This window comes from Tenrec ecaudatus, chromosome 11 (genome assembly GCF_050624435.1).
Source record: "Tenrec ecaudatus isolate mTenEca1 chromosome 11, mTenEca1.hap1, whole genome shotgun sequence".
In the NCBI taxonomy this organism is placed as follows: domain Eukaryota; kingdom Metazoa; phylum Chordata; class Mammalia; order Afrosoricida; family Tenrecidae; genus Tenrec; species Tenrec ecaudatus.
In genome coordinates this window covers 101,370,832-101,389,326 of record NC_134540.1, presented here as the reverse complement: position 1 = coordinate 101,389,326, position 18,495 = coordinate 101,370,832, and the positions used below count along the sequence as shown (strand labels likewise).

General features: G+C 40.7%; 1 protein-coding gene across 1 annotated transcript in view; it reads right to left on the bottom strand.

The window, feature by feature from the left end:
* Positions 1-12,358: 12,358 nt before the first annotated feature.
* The window catches only part of LRTM3 (leucine rich repeat transmembrane protein 3), a 58,106-nt gene continuing 51,969 nt past the window's right edge, over positions 12,359-18,495 (bottom strand). The window contains exons 5-6 of the mRNA XM_075562693.1: positions 14,597-18,417; positions 12,359-14,524 (exon numbers count right to left, since the gene is read on the bottom strand). Coding sequence (XP_075418808.1) covers positions 12,359-14,524; positions 14,597-18,417 — 5,987 coding nt within the window. The remainder of the gene's footprint in view (positions 14,525-14,596; positions 18,418-18,495) is intronic.

The window sequence follows — 18,495 nt, the reverse complement described above, 5'->3', positions numbered from 1 at the left end:
CCCCTGAAACAGTAATGGGAATAGCAATACCATGAGGGGAGGGGGACGGTGGGGACAGGGGGATAAAGGAAGAACCAATAGCAATGATGAATGTATAACACCCCAAATTACAGTATAATACCCCAAATTACAGTAATGTGGATGAAGGGATACAGCAGATGGTTTAAGATATGAAAAAATAATATATAAATTATCAAGTGTTCGTGAGGGTGGGAGGGAGGGAAAAAGAGGAGCTGATACTAAGGGCTCAAGTAGAATGATAATGTTTTGCAAATGACGATGGCAACATATTTTCAGGTTTGCTTGATATAATTGTTTTATGGATTGTTATAATAGCTAAAAGAGCTCACAATAAAGTGATTAAATTTTTTAAATTCAAATCAACCTAGAGGTGCCTTGGGGGAAATGTCAGTACCATGAAAATCTTATGGAGTTCCACTTTGTTTACATACAGTCACTGTGAGCTGGACTCAGTACCAACGAGTTTGGTTTGATATAAAATATATCAGTAAAAGAATGAAACCTTTTATATGTTTCACACTGATTTTCTTATTTAGACACTTTGATCACTCAATTCTTTCAATAGGCCCCGTACTCTCATACAAAAGGCCACCTGCCCAAGGAGGTGTCATCAAGCCACCACCTGCTTGACATGTTTTACTCCATTTCCAGACAGGAGATTCTAGTTGACACAAAACCATCCAATTACTACACCTCTCGTATTACCATGATCAACCAATTTTCATTTATGATTATAGGAATCTTATCCACATGGAATAAACAGAAATCAAATTGACTATATCTGTGGGGAAAGAGGATGGAGAAAAGTTCAACATCAGTAGTTTTGGAGCCAATTTTGGAGGAGGCATAAATTAAGTTTAAATTGAAGGTGAAAAATAAATAAAGTAAATCTAGGAGAACCCAAATACTACCTTGCGTATTTCCAGTCAACTCTGAGAACATTTCAAGATCAGATTTGACATACTGAATACTAATGAGTGAAGATCTGATGAGAAGTGGGATGACAGAAAAAAAACAACAAAACACCATACTAGATAAGGAAGGTCAAAAGGTCACCAGAAGATAGGAAAGCAAAGGTTAAAGTGGATGTCATAAGAAACTCTGAAAGTTGCTCATCCTCAATAGACAAATGAAAGAAAATATGAAGTCAAATAGCTGAACGGAATTTTTCAAAGAGCATCTGGAGAAGACAAAGGACTTTAATGAACTGTACGAAGACCTAGAGTGAGAAAACCAAAATGGAAGGAACATCAGCCTGTCTTAAACAGAAAGAACTCAGGAAGAATTCAAGCCTCAAGCTGCAATACTAAAAGATTCTACGAGCAAAATATGAACGATGCAGGAAGCATCAAACGAAGATGGAAAGAATACACAGAAATACTGTACCAAAAAGAACCGGTCAACATTCAGCCATTTTAAGATGCAGCATATGATCAAGAACCAAAGGTACTGAAGGAAGAGATCCAAGCTGCAGTGAAGGCATTAGGCACCAACAAGGCTGCAGGTATTGATGGAAGGGAGCTGCCAGAGGTTCAGGCTGGAATCCGAAGAGGACGTGGAACAAGGGCTATCATTGGCATCAGGCGCGTTTTGGCTGAAAGTAGAGAATACCAGAAAGATGTTTGTGTTTTATTGACTATGAAAGAAATTTGACTGCGTGGATCATAACAAACTATGGACAGCCTTGAGAAGAATAGGTATTCCAGAACACTCCATTGTGCTCATGTGGAAGCCATGCATGGACCAAGAGGCAGTCACTCCAGCATAACAAGGGAATACTGCATGGGTTAAAATCAGGAGAGGTGTACACCAGGACTGTATCCCCTCACTATATTTGTTCAATATGTACACTGAACAAACAATCCAAGAAATTGGATTATATGAATTATATGGATTATTGGATTATATGGCATCAGGATTGAAGGAAGGCTTTTAAGAAAAATCATCTTATCTGGGGCTCATAGAACTCTTATCACAATCCATCCATCCATCCATCCATTGTGTCAAGCACATTTTACATTTGTTGCCATCATCATTCTCAAAATAATTTCTTTCTATTTGAGCGCTTGGTATCAGCTCCTCATTTTTCCCTCCCTCCTCCACCCTCTCTCTCCAACCTTTGATAATTTATAAATTATTATATTTTCATGTCTTACACTGTCTGATGTCTCCCTTCACCCACTTTTCTGTTGTCCGTCCCCCAGGGAGGGGGTTATATGTAGATCATTGTGATCAGCTCCCCCTTTCTCCCCCACCTTCCCCCTTACTGGAGGAAGGTATATTAACAACTGCGATATACAGGGTGACACAACTTGCTTGCTCAAAGTGAGGATTTGAAGAACAAGAATTGTAGCCTCTAGTATGGATTACAACTCAATGTAAAGATCAACGTCCTCACAACTGTACCAATTGGTAACATCAGGATAAGTGGAGAAAAGTTGGAATCTGTCAAGGATTTTGTCTTACTTAGACCCACAGACAATGCTCACTAAAGCAGCAATGAAGGGTTGAAACAATGTGTTGCCTTAGGTATATTTTTGCACAAGATCTTTTTAAGGTGTTGAAAAGCAAGGATGTTACTTTAAAGACTGATGTGTGCCTGGCCCAAGCCATGGTATTTTCAGTTGCCTCTTACACATGTGAAAGTTGGATATTAAATAAGGAAGACCAAAGAAGCATCTATTTGAAATATGATGCTGACAAAGAATGTAGATAGTATGAACTGCCAAAAGAACAAACAAACTTGCCATGGAGGAAGTATAGCCGGAATGTATCTCAGAAATGAAAATGGTAAAAAGAAAAGAAAGAAATGAAAATGGTGAGACTTTTATGTCTCATGCTCTTTGAATATGTTACCAGGAGAGACAAGTCCCTGGAAAAGAACATCATGCTTGTTAAAGTAGAGGGACAGTGATTAGTTAATTGTGTATGAGAAAATCAAAACCATAAATAAACTATTGAATTGTGCAGCAGATTCAACAACAAAAAAAAACAAACTAATTTCCTAAAGAAAAAATTGCAAAGTTTAATTATTGTGATAGTGCACGCTCACCAGAGCAGAGTAATAATGACAACAACCTTGACTGGCCTGCAGTGTGCGTCTCACTCACTCATTCATTGGCATAGATAGAAATTCCCTGTGGATTCTCTAACTGTAAATCTTTATTGGAGCAGAAACTCCATCTCTCTCCCTCTGAGGGGCTGGTGACTTCAAATTGCTGATCTTGAGGTTAGTAGGCTAATACATAACCCACTATGTCAAGAAATCCTACATAAGGTCACCATGAATTGTCATGGACTCACTGGCAGTGTGATTTTTGTTTATGTGTCTCACATTAGTCTAAGTACATTTCTTACATTAAGGTGTGCCTGATCCAAACATGTGATTTTCAATTGCCTCATATGCATGTGAAAACTGGAAAATGAATAAAGAATGCCAAAAAAGAATTAATGCCATTGAATTATGATGTTGACAAAGAATATTGAATATACCAGGTGTTTCCAGAAGAAATGAGCAAATCTGTGCTCATTTGCAAAAAGGATAGTTAGAATGCTCCTTAGAACTAAGGACGACCAAACTTTGTCTGATGTACTTTGGATATGTTAGCAGGAGAGAGCAGGAACTCCGGAGAAGGATGTCCTGCTTGGTAAAATATATGGTCAGTGAAAAAGAGAAGGGCCCTTGATGAGATGAATTGGTACAGTGGCTGCAACAAATGGGTTCAATTATAGCAAGTGACGAGGAGGGCATAAGGACCAGGGAGTTGTGTTGTACATAAAGCGGCACCTAACAACAAAATCTCATGCGTTCTTCGATTTCTTAAAAAACTATTTGTTTAGCCATGTATTCCAGAATTTTCAAGGAACTAACACCAGCCTTATGATTTGTATTTTCCTAAATCTGACCTATCAAAAACAACCTGCTCAGAAACATGCAGCTCTGCTATTGAAGTCATCTAGTGAACTTCTAGTTTTGATTATTTTTAAGTTTTAAAATCTGCATTGGATTCTTTTTATATATTCCATTTCATTTAAGATTGTTCATCATTTCTTATTAAACCATTTTCATGACAGTGTTAAAGTTTTTGCCAGATACTCCCAATAGTCTTATCTGGCCTCATTTGATGCTACATGATGATGTTGTCTTTTCTCAGTTGAGGCGAGATTTCCCTGGTGCTTAGGATAATGAGTAATACTCTATTGTGTTCTGAACATTTGGAGTTCTCTGCTATGACAATCTTTTCCTGGAAGTTAAATCTTATAATTTTGCAGATAGCGCTATTTAGGCTTAGAACATACCTCCTGGCTCATTTTTGAAATTTTGATACCTTTATTCATGTCCATTTTGTTTCCAAGGCCTATGTAATACCATCCTGGTCTGCTCTATCTACATGCAATGTAGATGCCAATCTTTTGAAAGAGAACACATAAATCTGTCTTGGAAGAAGTATAGTCAGAATGTTCCTTGAGAGGTACGTGTGGGGAGACATCGTCTCACATCCTTTGGACATGTTGTCAGGAAAAGCCAGTTCCTGGCAAAAGGTATCATCCTTGGTCAAGTGGAGGAATTGCAAAGAAAAGGAAGGCCCTCATCAAGAAGAATTGACAGTGTCTACGACAATAGGCTCAGACGTAAGCACAATTGCGAGGATGGCGCAGGACAGGCAATGGTGTGTTCTGTTGGAACCTACTTGATGGCACCAGATGCTACTTAATCCAATTCCGAAATAAGACTTGGGACTCCCAGAAAGATTTACAGTCTCTGAAACCCACCGGGGAAGTTCTCCTCTGTCTTATTGGGTCAGTTCTGTGTCAGAATTGACTACATGTTGGTGAGTTTGAGGGAAGAAGGTTACACTGTTGTATTACCATTTTTCTCCAAGGGGAAAAAATAAGGCACTCCTCAAAACATCACAGCAGAATATTTCTGTTCTATGGGGAACATCAGTCCAGAAATCCCATAGCCTACCTCAGTGTTATGTCCGTTGTGCAATTGATGTCTCAATGTTTAGACAAAATCATTTTATTGCTAAGGTTTCTAACAATAAGAGATCTAAAATGAGATGAACAAACAATTTAACAGTCAGGAAATGAGATACTGAAGATTTATTGTGCCTACCTGGCCGATAAACACATGTGGGATTAATTGAAGGGCAAAGAGCTAAATGGCTCAGTGAGCCTGGCCTTTCTAGTTCCCTGGTCACTTGTTCTCTGATGGTCGGACCAGGGTGAGGCTGCCTTAGCTCTCAAGGCTCACTTCCTGCAAGATATCCCTGAGGAGAAGCTACATGGACTTACCCTGATGCAGTCCCAGGTGCTGGCGAAATCACGTGAAGACCCCTGGCAGTGCTGAGATGCTTACACCGCCACTGGATTCAAAGACTTTCTACCGACTGGCCTGTGATGCTGCTGCATTCAGCGTCACTGTGTGTGCTTTGTGAATTTGAGGAGGACTTTGTAGATCAGTGTCGGACATATGGGCTAAGTCGGACTTATGAGCTTGGATTGGACTGGACTTGTTTGGGATGCTTTCTGAGTGTACACATCCTACATATAAAACTCTTTCTTATACATATGAATTTTTGTGGATTTGTTTCTCTAGTTTATCCAGACTAACACAGGAAACCAGATTTCATTCCATCAAGTAAAAGCCTCCTCTAAAATAAATTAGAATCTTCCCCCAAATAATGGCAAATATGAACACCAGGGAAAGAAGGTACTGACTCGAAATCAAAGTAACACATAAGTAAGTCACATGTCATCTCTTCTCTTCCACAGCACCCACAAACAAAGCAACATCCAACCAACCCCAGCAAATGTAAGATCCTTCAAGCAACACGCTGCAATTGGCAAAGGACCAAGGTGAGTAGCTGAGGTGCATGGCCTGCAGTTGGTTCAGATGGAGAACTGTGTTCTTTAGGAGAGGTGTCATCTAAGAGACTAAGAGGAAGGCCTTTGACAAGATGGACTGACACAGTGGCGACAACTGTGGATGGCTCAGGGTCAGCAGTGTTGTATTTGGTTGTACATACAGTCTCTGTGAATTGGAACGCACTTGACAGCGCCTAACAACAGATGCCAATCGAATTCACCTGGCATTTCACCCAAATGGTTTACTTCTTTTTCTGGTTGGCTGTATGCGTGGGCCACCTGGGAGTCTTCCCAGAATGTCACATGTAAATTTCAAATAATGATTTCCCCTCATTCTCTTCTTTATCCTCTTCAGAATTCTCTCTTCTCTCTGTCCTTGAGCAGGTCAAAGCGCCAGTTCATTACTGTAATATGAGCATGTAAGTCTGAACTCCACTCACAGTCTCTTTAGATGCCTTCCACAGTTGATGCCAAGAAGACAGGTATGGAAGTTACAGTTCTTACCAGATTGCTGGCACTGGGTACAGGACTCAGGGGAGAGAGTGAAGGGTGTGGGGGAACACGATGAGGCGAGGGGTTGTGGTGTTTGGAGTATGGAAGGTATTGTCAAAGGTGTCTTTCCTACTCAGTCCTCCTTTTCTCATGTGTTTTGTTTCAAAAGTTCTTTTATTGGGGCTTAAAAAAAGTCTGCTCATTTTGTTGGTATTTTCAAATTCTGTGGTTATTCAATTCCCAGGTCAGTATTATAGGGGTGAAAAAAATAAATCAAGTAACTCACTGTCTTTCCTTAAGTCCTGAGGTCCCTAGCTAGTTTTCTTTTAGGATATAATACTGTGTGTGTTCTTGGGAATGATTCAGTGAGGAGAGAGGAGGCATGTTAGATGAGAAGAGAGGGGAGTTAGTGCACAAATGGAGGGATTTCCTTGAATTGGAAAGATTGCTCAGCTATGCTAATAAGGAGGCAAAGCACACAGGTGTGGATGGGGTGAAGTTTCTTAACTTCTCAGGAAGTAGGCAGCAAGGCCATCTGCTGGTGGTGATGGGGAAAGTTGTGTTTGAGGTTTGAGGAGAGACATGAGTTGGGAATTCTGTGGATATGAAGATGTGATTGTGTCCATCGAGTTTAATTGTCACAAATTTAAAGTGATTCTGATTAGAATGGTGGTGAGACTGTAAGGTAACCTGGGGACAGAATAAAACAAATTTAGCTCGCTTCTTGCCACCTTTTCTGAGCCGCTTGTTCTTGAAGGCCTGTTCTTGAACAAACCACAGAAAATAGAGGATGACACCAAGCTTCAGGTGAAAGTTCCAAACATGTGCCCTGTGACTATGTGGACTATTTTTATGTTTTGAGAGAAACACAGTGACATCTGTTGGGCATTGTGTGAACAACCAGTTCAAGGCAGTATAAAATTTTAATGTCGTATTTACACTACCTTCACATTTTATGTCACATTTATTCTGCATGTCTTTTAAAGAATTTCTTTTTTGAAGCTGAGTTTTCAGTCACTAGGTAAATAAAAAGAAGTGCTGAAAAAAATCAGTGTGTGAAGAACACAGTTTTCCCCCAGATCCTGGATGCTTCCTCCCCCTAACTACCATGATCCGAATTCTACCTTGCAGGACTGGATAGGGCAGAGGTTGTACACTGGTGCATATGGGAGCTGGAGGCACAGGGAATCCAGGGTGGATGATACCTTCAGGACCAAGGGTGTGAGGGGCGATGCTGGGAGAGTGGAGGGTGAGTGGGTTGGAAAGGGGGAACTGATTACAAGGATCCACATGTGACCTCCTCCCTGGGAGATGGACGGCAGAGAAGGGGGGGGAAGGGAGACTCTGGATAGGGCAAGATATGACAAAATAACAATGTATAAATTACCAAGGGCACATGAGGGAGGGGGCAGCGTGGAGGGAAGGGGGAAAAAAAAGAGGACCTGATGCAAAGGGCTTAAGTGGAGAGCAAATGCTTTGAGAAAGATTGGGGCAGGAAATGTGCGGATGTGCTTTATACAATTGATGTATGTATATGAATGGATTGTGATAAGAGTTGTATGAGCCCCTAATAAAATGTAAAAAAAATCAGTGTGTTGTGTAGTAGAATCATTAGATCAACTTGCTCAATCACAGTTGTACTTATGGTGGTCTTTTGTTGAAAGGCATTGGCAACTAAAAAATCTGAACATAAATGCTGACAATGACTTCACTCATTCTTGATAAAAAGTGGAGACAACTCCCAAATTCTTCAATTAATGGATACCTGGTATATGTACATTCAACGAACTACTGTTCAGCAGTAACAAAGAGCACACCACCAATATAGACAAGAGGAATGACTCTCACATGCATTTTTCAAGTGAAAGAAATCAGATTCAAAAGGTTCTATATATGGTTCCATTTATATGAAATTTGGGAAAAGGCCCAACTCTAGAAAAATAACCATGGTGAAGTTAATAACTGCGGTTATTAAGTTAGAGGCTGGGGGAGAACTGATGAACAAGAGACCTTTTTGAGGCCATGGAACTGTTCTGTGCCTCGATTGAGTTGATTATATGACTGCATTCGTCTTTCATAACTCAACTGAGAAAGGTATCTAAGTTAGACCTGCGGGAGCTCTGTTGCCCTTGTAGGTTACGGACGGGGCTACTAACCCCACAGTGGGCTGTTTGACTCCACCAGTTGCTCCAAGAGAGAAAGACTGGGGTTTGTTTCTACTTTTGTGAAGTAATAGTCTCGGGAACCCAAAAGGGGCAGTTCTACCCTTACAGGGCCACTGTGAGCCAGAACGGACTTGAAGGCAGTGAGAAGTTCTAAGTTATGAATTGACAGAGTAAAAGCTAACACGTGTCTGAAACCCTCACTCAAGAGAGACACTTCTCCATTTACCCGGGAGAACGAACCACCATTTGAAATGGATCCCAAGTTAGTGACTGGACACTGAGGCAGCAACTTTGGGTACTGTGATAGTTTATTGTGGCAGCCTGGCCGATAAACACAAATAGAATTAACTGAAGGGCAGAGGGATAAATGGCTCAGTGAGCCTCACCTTGGTTGTTCTGTGCCTCAGTTTAAAGGGGTACACTACCTGTGGGATGCCTAGCCTGTGGACTGCATCGCTGTAAGTTGAGGTCCCTTTAAGCCCACATGATTGGAATGTTCATCTCTGTAGCTGGGGACCGACAGTTGATGACAGCTGGGGACCTGCCTTGCTGTTTGCTGCCTGGATATATACAGCCAAGCTCTCTCTACAGAAGGGGACTGGCAACTGGCGGCTCTCAAGCCTTAAAGAACTGCTAGTGTCTCACTGCTTTATAATTTAACTGTTAATTTCCTGTATTATCTACCTGTATATAATTTAAGGGTTCATTTCTTGTATTATATATCCATCTTTATAAATATATTCATATATAATCACTAGAAATCTGATTTGTCTCTCTAGAGAACCCTGTCTAACCCAGGTACGCTTTTTGGAAAGCAACAGCATAGCCAAATTGTGCAAGTACCTTTTACAAAGCCTACATCCTTACACTCAGAATGCCACATTTTGGAATCTGTCCTAAACAAATGTTCAAGCATTTAAGGTATTTTATTGATTTTCATATTTCATAGATTTAGAATGTCCTAACAACTTAACAGCTTTTCAGGGAGCAGGGGGTGGGGGCAGAAGGGGCATAATGTTTATTTTTTAAAAAGATTTGTATAGTTACATATCACCTTTTTAATGATAACAACCATAGCATGTCTTCCTATTCTTCACATATTCAGATGGATCATGCTTGATCATAGTCGGGCCTGCATAAAACAGTGCCTCTTTTTTATTATCCTTATTTGTGATCGTGACCTCGTTAGGGCTTTACGATAGGCCAAATAACTTGGGGGGCAATAAAGAATATGAAACTCTGTCAAGCATTCCCTGATGGGAAACAATCATGGTTTCTCTATCTTGGCTGCACTGAATTACATAGAATTTGAAGTAAGCCACTTTTAGCAGGCATTTTATGCCTCAGTGATACTTTGTCACAATATAAGGAAGAGGCACAAAATATGTATAATTTAGGGTTAGAAATTTGCCTGTTTTTAACAGCTCTAATTTACATTGTGTAGTCTGACAACATTTTGAGATAATACATTTTAAATACTGAAACACAGGTTATGCTATTTTAAGCAGCATATAAATTTTATAAATTAAATCTATAAATGAGATTTTAACCTGTCATAGGGAAACTATTAGCAAAATGATGACTGTTATATGACAAAAAATCCTGGTTTCTTCAGTTGGAAAAATTTCAAAGGAGAAAAACAAGTAATGAGAACAGAAAGCTACAGATTAAGAAACTTAATAGACCTTAATGGACAATGTTACTTTCTTTATATCTCAATTTATACTATTAAAAATTTCATTTATGAAATAATTGGAAATTGTTTGATGCAATACTTGATATTAAGAAATGACATATTTTCTAATGTGATCATAGCATTATGGGTAATAGTTCTTGCAGATAAACAATAGAGTATTTATGGACAAAACATCGCATTATATATCTGCAAGAACCCATTGCTTTGTTTTTATTTATTTATTTATCATCCTGTTTGGACCCACAGTCAATGCTTCTGGAAGCAGCAGTCAAGAGAGCACATCCTGTTGCATTGGGGAAACCTGCTGCACAAAACCTCTTTGAAAACATGAAAAGCAAGGATGTCACTTTAAGGAATAAGGTGCACCTGACCCAAGCCATGGTACTTTTAATCACTTTATGCACTTGTGAAAGTTGAATATTAAGAAAGGCCGAAGACCAATGGAGATCCCCTCATAGAGGGGTTTAGGAGAGGAGATGGGTTAATTAGGGTGCGAGGTAGTACCGATGAAGAACACAGCTTTCCCCCAGATCCTGGATGCTTCCTCCCCACAACTACCATGATCCGAATTCTACCTTGCAGGGCTGGATAGGGCAGAGGCTGCACACTGGTACCTATGAGGGCTGGAGGCACAGGGAATCCAGGGTGGATGATACCTTCAGGACCAAGGGTGTGAGGGGCGATGCTGGGAGAGTGGAGGGTGAGTGGGTTGGAAAGGGGGAACTGATTACAAGGAAAAGTGGGGGGGAAGGGAGACTCCGGATAGGGCAAGATATGACAAAATAACGATGTATAAATTACCAATGGCACATGAGGGAGGGGGGAGCGGGGAGGGAAGGGGGAAAAAAAAGAGGACCTGATGCAAAGGGCTTAAGTGGAGAGCAAATGCTTTGAGAATGATTGGGGCAGGGAATGTATGGATGTGCTTTATACAATTGATGTATGTATATGTATGGATTGTGATAAGAGTTGTATGAGTCCCTAATAAAATGTAAAAAAAGAAAAGAGGAGGAAAAAATGATTAGGGCAAAGACTGTACAGATGTGCTTTATACAATTGATGTATGTATATGTATGAACTGTGATAAGAGTTGTATGAGCCCCTAATAAATTGTTTAAAAAAAAAAGAAAGGCCGAAGAAATCAATGCATTTGAATCATGGTGCTAGCGAAGAATATTCTAAGTACCATGGACAGCCCAAATAACAAAGAAACCAAAATTGGAAGGACAGCCAGAATACTCCTTAGAGGCAAGGATGGTGAGACTATCTCACATACTTTAGACTTGCTATCGGGAGAGCAGTCCTAGAGAAGAAGCCCAAGCTTGGTGTTGAAAGAGGAAGATCGTCTACAAAATGCATTGACAACCTGGCTGCTAGGATGGGCTTGAACACAGCCATTGTGCAGATGGCCCAGGCCCAGGCAGTGGCTTCTTCTGTTTTACATAAGGGTGCTATGAGTAGGAACACTCTACGCCTCCTACAATAGCAGTGACAAAAGGATATAAGGAATTTGCTTCAAGATAGAAATGTGGCCTTTGGGATTGGAGGTAGATAAGGCACAGCTTGGGATAAGGAGAAAGTTTGGGAACCATGTGATGAGTCTAGAGAAGTCCAGTATATTACTTATTCTTTTTGTATCTATTAAAAATTCTCTTTAATAAAAAGAACTACACTATCCAATTTGTTCTATCACACTCAACACTCAGTATTTATCTGCGTTTCCTGTTGACACGGATGAAATCTCATTCCTCTTTGAAACTGTGTTTACTGTGTCCCTGGCTTCCTAAGACTCATTTTCTGAGTCTCATTTATAGGCACAATACCACAACTCACCCTTCAGTCACTTGTGAGGGGATTTTCTTTTTGAATGACAAGGGTGCAACATAAATTAAAAGGAGAGCTTGTGCATGCAGGGCAGTACCAAACCCAAAGACAGCTGGCTCCCTATTCTAGCCTCCCAGTACAATTGCACAAGTCTAGTGCAGAAATGAGATATAGCATCTTAGAAAACATCTCATGACGAAAGCATTTGACATCATATCATTTTATTTTTCAAAGAATATCCCCCATAAAACCAGTTTTCCACTTAGGAGGGAATCTAGGTCTGGAAATATCACTTGTGGTGAAAGGAATGTGAGATAAAAGTTCCTGATAATGATCCCAACAACTTTTTGGAAGAACTCCATATATTACAAGTGCGTGCTATCTTCACCACCAGGGGAATTCTGAAGTTTCTGTTCTTTAATGTTTTGTTAGGAATGGTCCATCGAATGGTTTTGGGAATGATCTCTAGTGAGTCTGCAGGTACACAGGCATAAAAAAATGGCCTGCCTTGTTTTGCTGCAGAATGGAGGTTGATATACTCTTGTTGAGGTTCTAATGCTGATGTATATTTGCTTTGGAGATACCCATCTGGGATTTCTCGCTGATGAGCATGCGCATTCTTTACTCCGGTTCCTTTCTCTTTATTCTGTGTATAGTTATAATCATAGTCCAGATGAATGTGGTGCTTTTTCATTAAATCTAATCTGACTTTCTTTTTTTGTTTGCTTTCTGGATGAATGGAAGGGCTGCCTTCAATTTTCGAAAGATGTAACCTGATATTTGATTCTGTTAAGGGAGCCAAAGAATAGCTTGTTTTGCTCTTTGTAGTCCATGAAAGTTTCTCTTCATTGAATGATATAGATTGGATTTTGGCAGTGTTTAATGAACTATGGCAAAACCAACCAGGAGATTTCCTTTTCGAGGATGAATTATGCTTTTTGTTTTTGTGGGATTTATAGATAGGTGGTGACATGATTATGGTGTGTTTTTTATGTTTAATATCATGGGAACCAGAATCTGCATGGTAAAATTGCTTCAAACCAGTTTTGACATTTTTCAACGGATAGATATTTTCCAAAGGAATGCCTTCCTGTAAGTCAAATAGAATTCTTTCTGGGTCCTGATTTATGTAAGGGCTGGCATCTAAAAATGTGTATTCCTCATTGTCATGTATTTCGAGAGATGGACATTTCTCTACATTAAATGAATTCTCTAAATTTGTCTGAACACCAGTGATATATTCAGAAACCTGAATGGAATGAGTATTACTTAAACTAATATTTTCCTGAGTCTTTAAGTCAAAAGATTTATTCATATTGGTTTGTTGAAAACATACGTGATATTCCTTATCTTTTTCTGACATCACCGGAGATTTTGATCCTGAAACCACGCTGGTCTCTTTCAGCACTGCACTATGTGTAACCAGAGGGCCAGGATCATCCACCTGAGTTGGCTCCAAGGATGTTCTGATCAGTGATGAGCTTTCATGAGGACTCTGCTTTTTGAAACATATATGCTGTTCTAATAGTTCTGTATCAATCGGAAGGTTACAACTCACTCCAACATCCTTTACGTCTTTATGCTCTATACCTGTGTTCAATTTATGTTTAGAAGTTGCCCTTGGTTTAGGGACCATGTTGTCAGCAGTGAGCCCCAGAAGAAAACAAAGGTATTTGTATTGTAAGTCAAGATCTATTCTATGAAGACTTTCGTCCTCAAAAGATGACAAAGTTCTCTTTCTGCATTTGGGAACTTTGATAACAGAAGGAATACAGTTTGATACAGGTTTCCTTCTATTCTGGGCTTTAACCTTGGCATAACTTTCTCTTACAATTCTGGGAAATTCTTTCATTTGAATCTCCAATGATTTTCTAGAAAAATGCATGAGAAATCTGTCGTTTTCTTCTACTGAGCAGTACTGGAGAATATGAGGTGATGGCGTCTCATTATTAGCAGGTGTCACTGCAGATTTTACATTTAATACTAGTTTATTCGGACTCTTTAACTTTGTCGTTATCTCCTCCTTGCCACTGGAAACATTAACAACCAGTGTTTTCATACTATTGGCAGATGAGTCTTTTTGTTTTAAATTAAGTTCTACAGTATCAATCCCTTCAAGAAACATAAAACACTTTGTTTGACATCTTGGATCCCGCCCCCAACTTTTGCCCTCTTGTGACAATGGCTGTGGTGGATAGGTGCGGAACATTTGGTAGGATTTATCTGCCGTTTCTGGTATCAGACTCAGCTTTATTGCCAGTGCTTTTGACTCTAAGTGATTCGTGAGCTTAGATTGTTCGATAGTAGTAAAATTTAGGAAGGGTTTTGGTGGCAACTTGGGGTGTAGTATTGTTGACATTGGCTCTGGATCTTCTGGAAAAGGTGCTAACTTCAAATCACCACACATATGGTTTTGCTCTATCTCCTGTTGATCAGCAGAAATTTTGTCTTTAGTCTGAACCAAAGTGAATGGCTGGGCCTCTAAAGATTTGTCCCTTTGGTTTCCAAATGTTTGATCCCTCTTGACCATCATATTTTCCTTCTGGGATTCACGAACATTTTTAGCTTCTTCATAAATAGAAAGTGAATTTTCTGCACTTGTACCAGTTGACCCTATATTAATTTCATTACTTTTTAATAGTGGTGGAATGGACATCATTTCGGATTGTCCCAGACACGATTTCGAAATCATTCCCGGTAAAATTTGGTGTTGTTCCATCTTCTGTGTGGCTCTGTCAGAGACATTAGGTTCCCTTTGCTTGGGGGATGAAGCATACTCTTTGGTATCAGATAGCTGCAAACCACATGTCGATGTGTCTCCCCCTAAGGGTGGGACAGTCGTACTTAGGGTACTTTCCAAGTGGGTAACCACATGGTCCTTTGTCTCTCCAAGCACTGATGGAGACTTTGAGGGCTCCAGAATGACTTTTGGTATATTTTCTCCTTGATTAATAAAATTCAAACCACGTTCTTTTATAGTTTCTGAGGCATCATGCTCTGGAACAACCTCTTTTGTTGGTGGAATTAAATTAGTTTTGCTTATTTCATCAGCAAGGTTGACTTTGAATTTGACACTAAGAAGTTTCTTCATCTGCTGTTTATCAATCATGAGTGGCTGGGAATCTTCGGGGATTTTCATTTTTGTAACACATTTTGGCCTCCCTTTCTTTACAGTATTCGAGGTGGCCCTCTTAGCAGATTGCCTGGCATTTCGTGATTTCTCCCGGAATTTAGAAAGACGGTCTCGCTGTTCTCTTTCTACGTGTGTCTTGGGTTCTTCAGTGTGGGCCTGATTCATCATAGAAAGAGAGAGACTTCTGATAAATATTCCTGAGGCATCTGTGTTCCATAAAGCCACTTTCTTTTGTTTGTTAAAGTTAAACTCTAATTTCTTTCTCTTTTTCAGAGTGCTATGTCCTGAGATGCCAAGTGTCTGCAAAATTGGGTGATTTGGGACTTTCTTACTTAAATATTTCTTACTTTCTCTTTTCAAATCTGTTAGTGTTGATTTCTGTGGCTGAGTTGTTAGCTTCACATTTGTCATGTGCAAGAGTCGTTTTTGCTCAGTCGGGCCACGAGTGATTGCCTGAAAATCAATTTCAGACTCATCTCCATTTAGAGATGGAGCATGCAGATTTACAATATGACATGACCCCATGTTCATTTTATCCTTCTCTAGTTCCACAGGATTATTCTGGGACACTTGCTCCTTTTTCACCTGCGGCTGTACACTTTTACTTGTATCTATCTTTAATGTCTCCTCTTCTTGATATACAGCACTGATATTGTCCATTCCTGATCGTTCCTGTTCCAGATTGACAGCACTGCTGGAGTCATTTCCATTTCCCCACTCCAGATTTACAGATTGGTGTAGAGAAGTCAAGTGAGGGACCAAACATTTCTGAAGGGATTCTAGAATGCTCTCGGCTAGTTCCGAAACCAGCAGTCCCTGACCCTCCCCCGCATTGATGGAATCCGGCTGTGTAATATGCTGTAACTCCGGTGCTGTCAGCCCTCCAGGGGACAATTTTGTTTTTATGCCCACATCTATTTCAAACACTGTCTTCTGATTTCCAAGTTGAAGTGAAAACTTTAGCGCGAGGATGGAATTGGGCTTGCTCTTACTACGTTCATTCTCGGACTGCTGCCCCATTAGTTTTACCGTGCCCAGGTCCTGATCTTGCGTCTCTGGGTGGGTATTCAACTCTGTGAGAGGCATTTTATCTGGTAAGTCCTTGGTCTGTACTGCTAACATTTTGGGAGGACACCCTTTGCGTATTTTGTTACCACACAGTACATCTTTCTTGGAGTTACCAAGTTTACATAAATGTACAGATGTTGGAGTTGCTTGTGATAAAGTTCTTCGTTGTGGAGCTTCACCGTCAGAAACAGGTAACTGTCCTTTTGAATTGGCAGGGGTGGCCACTGGGATATGCCGCTCCTTGGACGGTTTTCTAAACTGTGGAACCAAAGCCTTAGGCTGCATTTTATGGTTTCGGCTTACCAGTGGGCCCGTTTCTCTCTTCAGCTTTCCAGTGTTAGCTGGATCCATTGGGGGGTAAGAAAGAAATGCAGTACATGTTTCTGTTTTGTATTTTCCTGGCTCAGCCTTTTGCTCTGTAAATAACCATTCCAGCCTCTTCCTCCTCCTGATAGTACCAAATCCTGTGAAATATATGTCCTCCTCCTGTGAATTTATAATCCACTCATCCAGATCTCCCTCCGATCTGACTCGGAGAAGTTCCTTCCTTGGCTGTATACTGACCAGAAAGCTTGAGGGACATCGTTGCCCTGACTCTTCCAGTGGCATGTGGAGTTCTAGGAAACCGTTTTTACTATCACCATCGGTAGGCTTTCTATTTGCAGGCTTCTGGATAGCTGATGATTCCTGGGGCTTATGTTGTGGAAGAGACACTGCGGTCATTTCTGTGGTGTCTCTGTCCATTTGGATTTTTGGAGCCACCGAAAGGGGGGATACAGATGGCATGGAAATAAAAGTCTTTGTTAGACTCTTACATGTTTGACCTTTATCTTCACGCCCTGGCCCCTCTGGCTTTTTAATACTTAACACCAATTCCCTTGTATTAAGCATACGTGAAATGGGTGGAAGTTTTGCTCCTTTGCAGTGCACCTTCATCGTATCTTCGGTGTTCCTCTTGGACCCTTCTCTCTGTGGCGTCTGCTGTTTTTCTTTCTTTACATGACCATCCACAATCCCTCTCTCTGTTCTGTTCTTGGCGAAGGCAGCTGCTGTCAGCATCCACGGGAGCGGAGATGCTTTCCTTCTTTCCAGCATTTCTCCGTCTACTTGAATCCCTCGGTCCCATTGGAGGCTGGGTGGAGGAGGTTTGGAAGTACACACTTTTCTTTGAGCCATCTGTGGTGGCTTATTTTCACTTTCCTGCTCCCCTTTCTCTTGGCTTTTAATGTTCACATGCAGTTCTGTTCTGTGCAGCATATCCGAAAGAGGTGATTTCCATGCCTTCAGAGTTATATATGTGTGGTGAATTGCTCTTGTCACTACAATATTTTTTCTGTCCTCTTCATTCTGTTTTCTCTTAATACCTTTTGTGATATCACCACCAACTGATGTTGCCCGGACGATAGTCCCAATATTTGATATTGTCTGCAAAGCAAACCCGGTTATTCCTAGCAGGTCACCATCCACTTGTATTTCCTTATCCAGTTTGAGGGGAGGGAGAGACAGTAATGAAGTGGAGGCTTTAGCCAGAACTCTGTCTGCTTCATCCTTGTGTCCCTGCACCTTTTTCTCCTCGCGTTTGCCGGGCATTGGGTTGTAGAGGATTGCTACTCCATCCTCTTTCTTTCTCTCTGGCATATGCGGTGTTCCTTTTTCCCGACAGATTGAAATATTGGTAGCAATGGACTCTGCATGCCCTCCTACCCCAGAATCTGATGATTCTTGGATGTTGGTTTGTGAAAAGTAGGCGCCTGTGAATAACGACCTGCTTTTTCCCTTGATGCTGCTTTTCATTTTAAGGGGAGGGAGAGAAGATTGGGAAACAGAAGGTCTGGTCAGCTCTCCAGCGGGACCACATTGGCACGCTTGGACCTTTCTACTTTGCTCTTTAGTTGTCTGGCGAAGGTCAGGTATAGTGTGTCTATGTGAAGCAGGGGATTCTGTTGCCTTCAAATCCCCATCATTGAGCTCCACTCTACTACTACCATTCTCTTCTTGCTGTAGCATTTGGTCTCGAAATGCGTTTCCAGCATCTGGGAGTTTTCCAGCAAGTATTTTCTCTGACTCGGATGTCTTCGACTCTAGCTGTGGAAGAGGCAACTTCCTAATTCTTATTACATACCTCTCTCCTTCTCTGATAATATCAACTTCAAGATGTGGCAGAATAAGTAAAGAGACATCAATGGCTTTTAGATTTATAGCTGATCCATTTTTGTCTCTTGGCA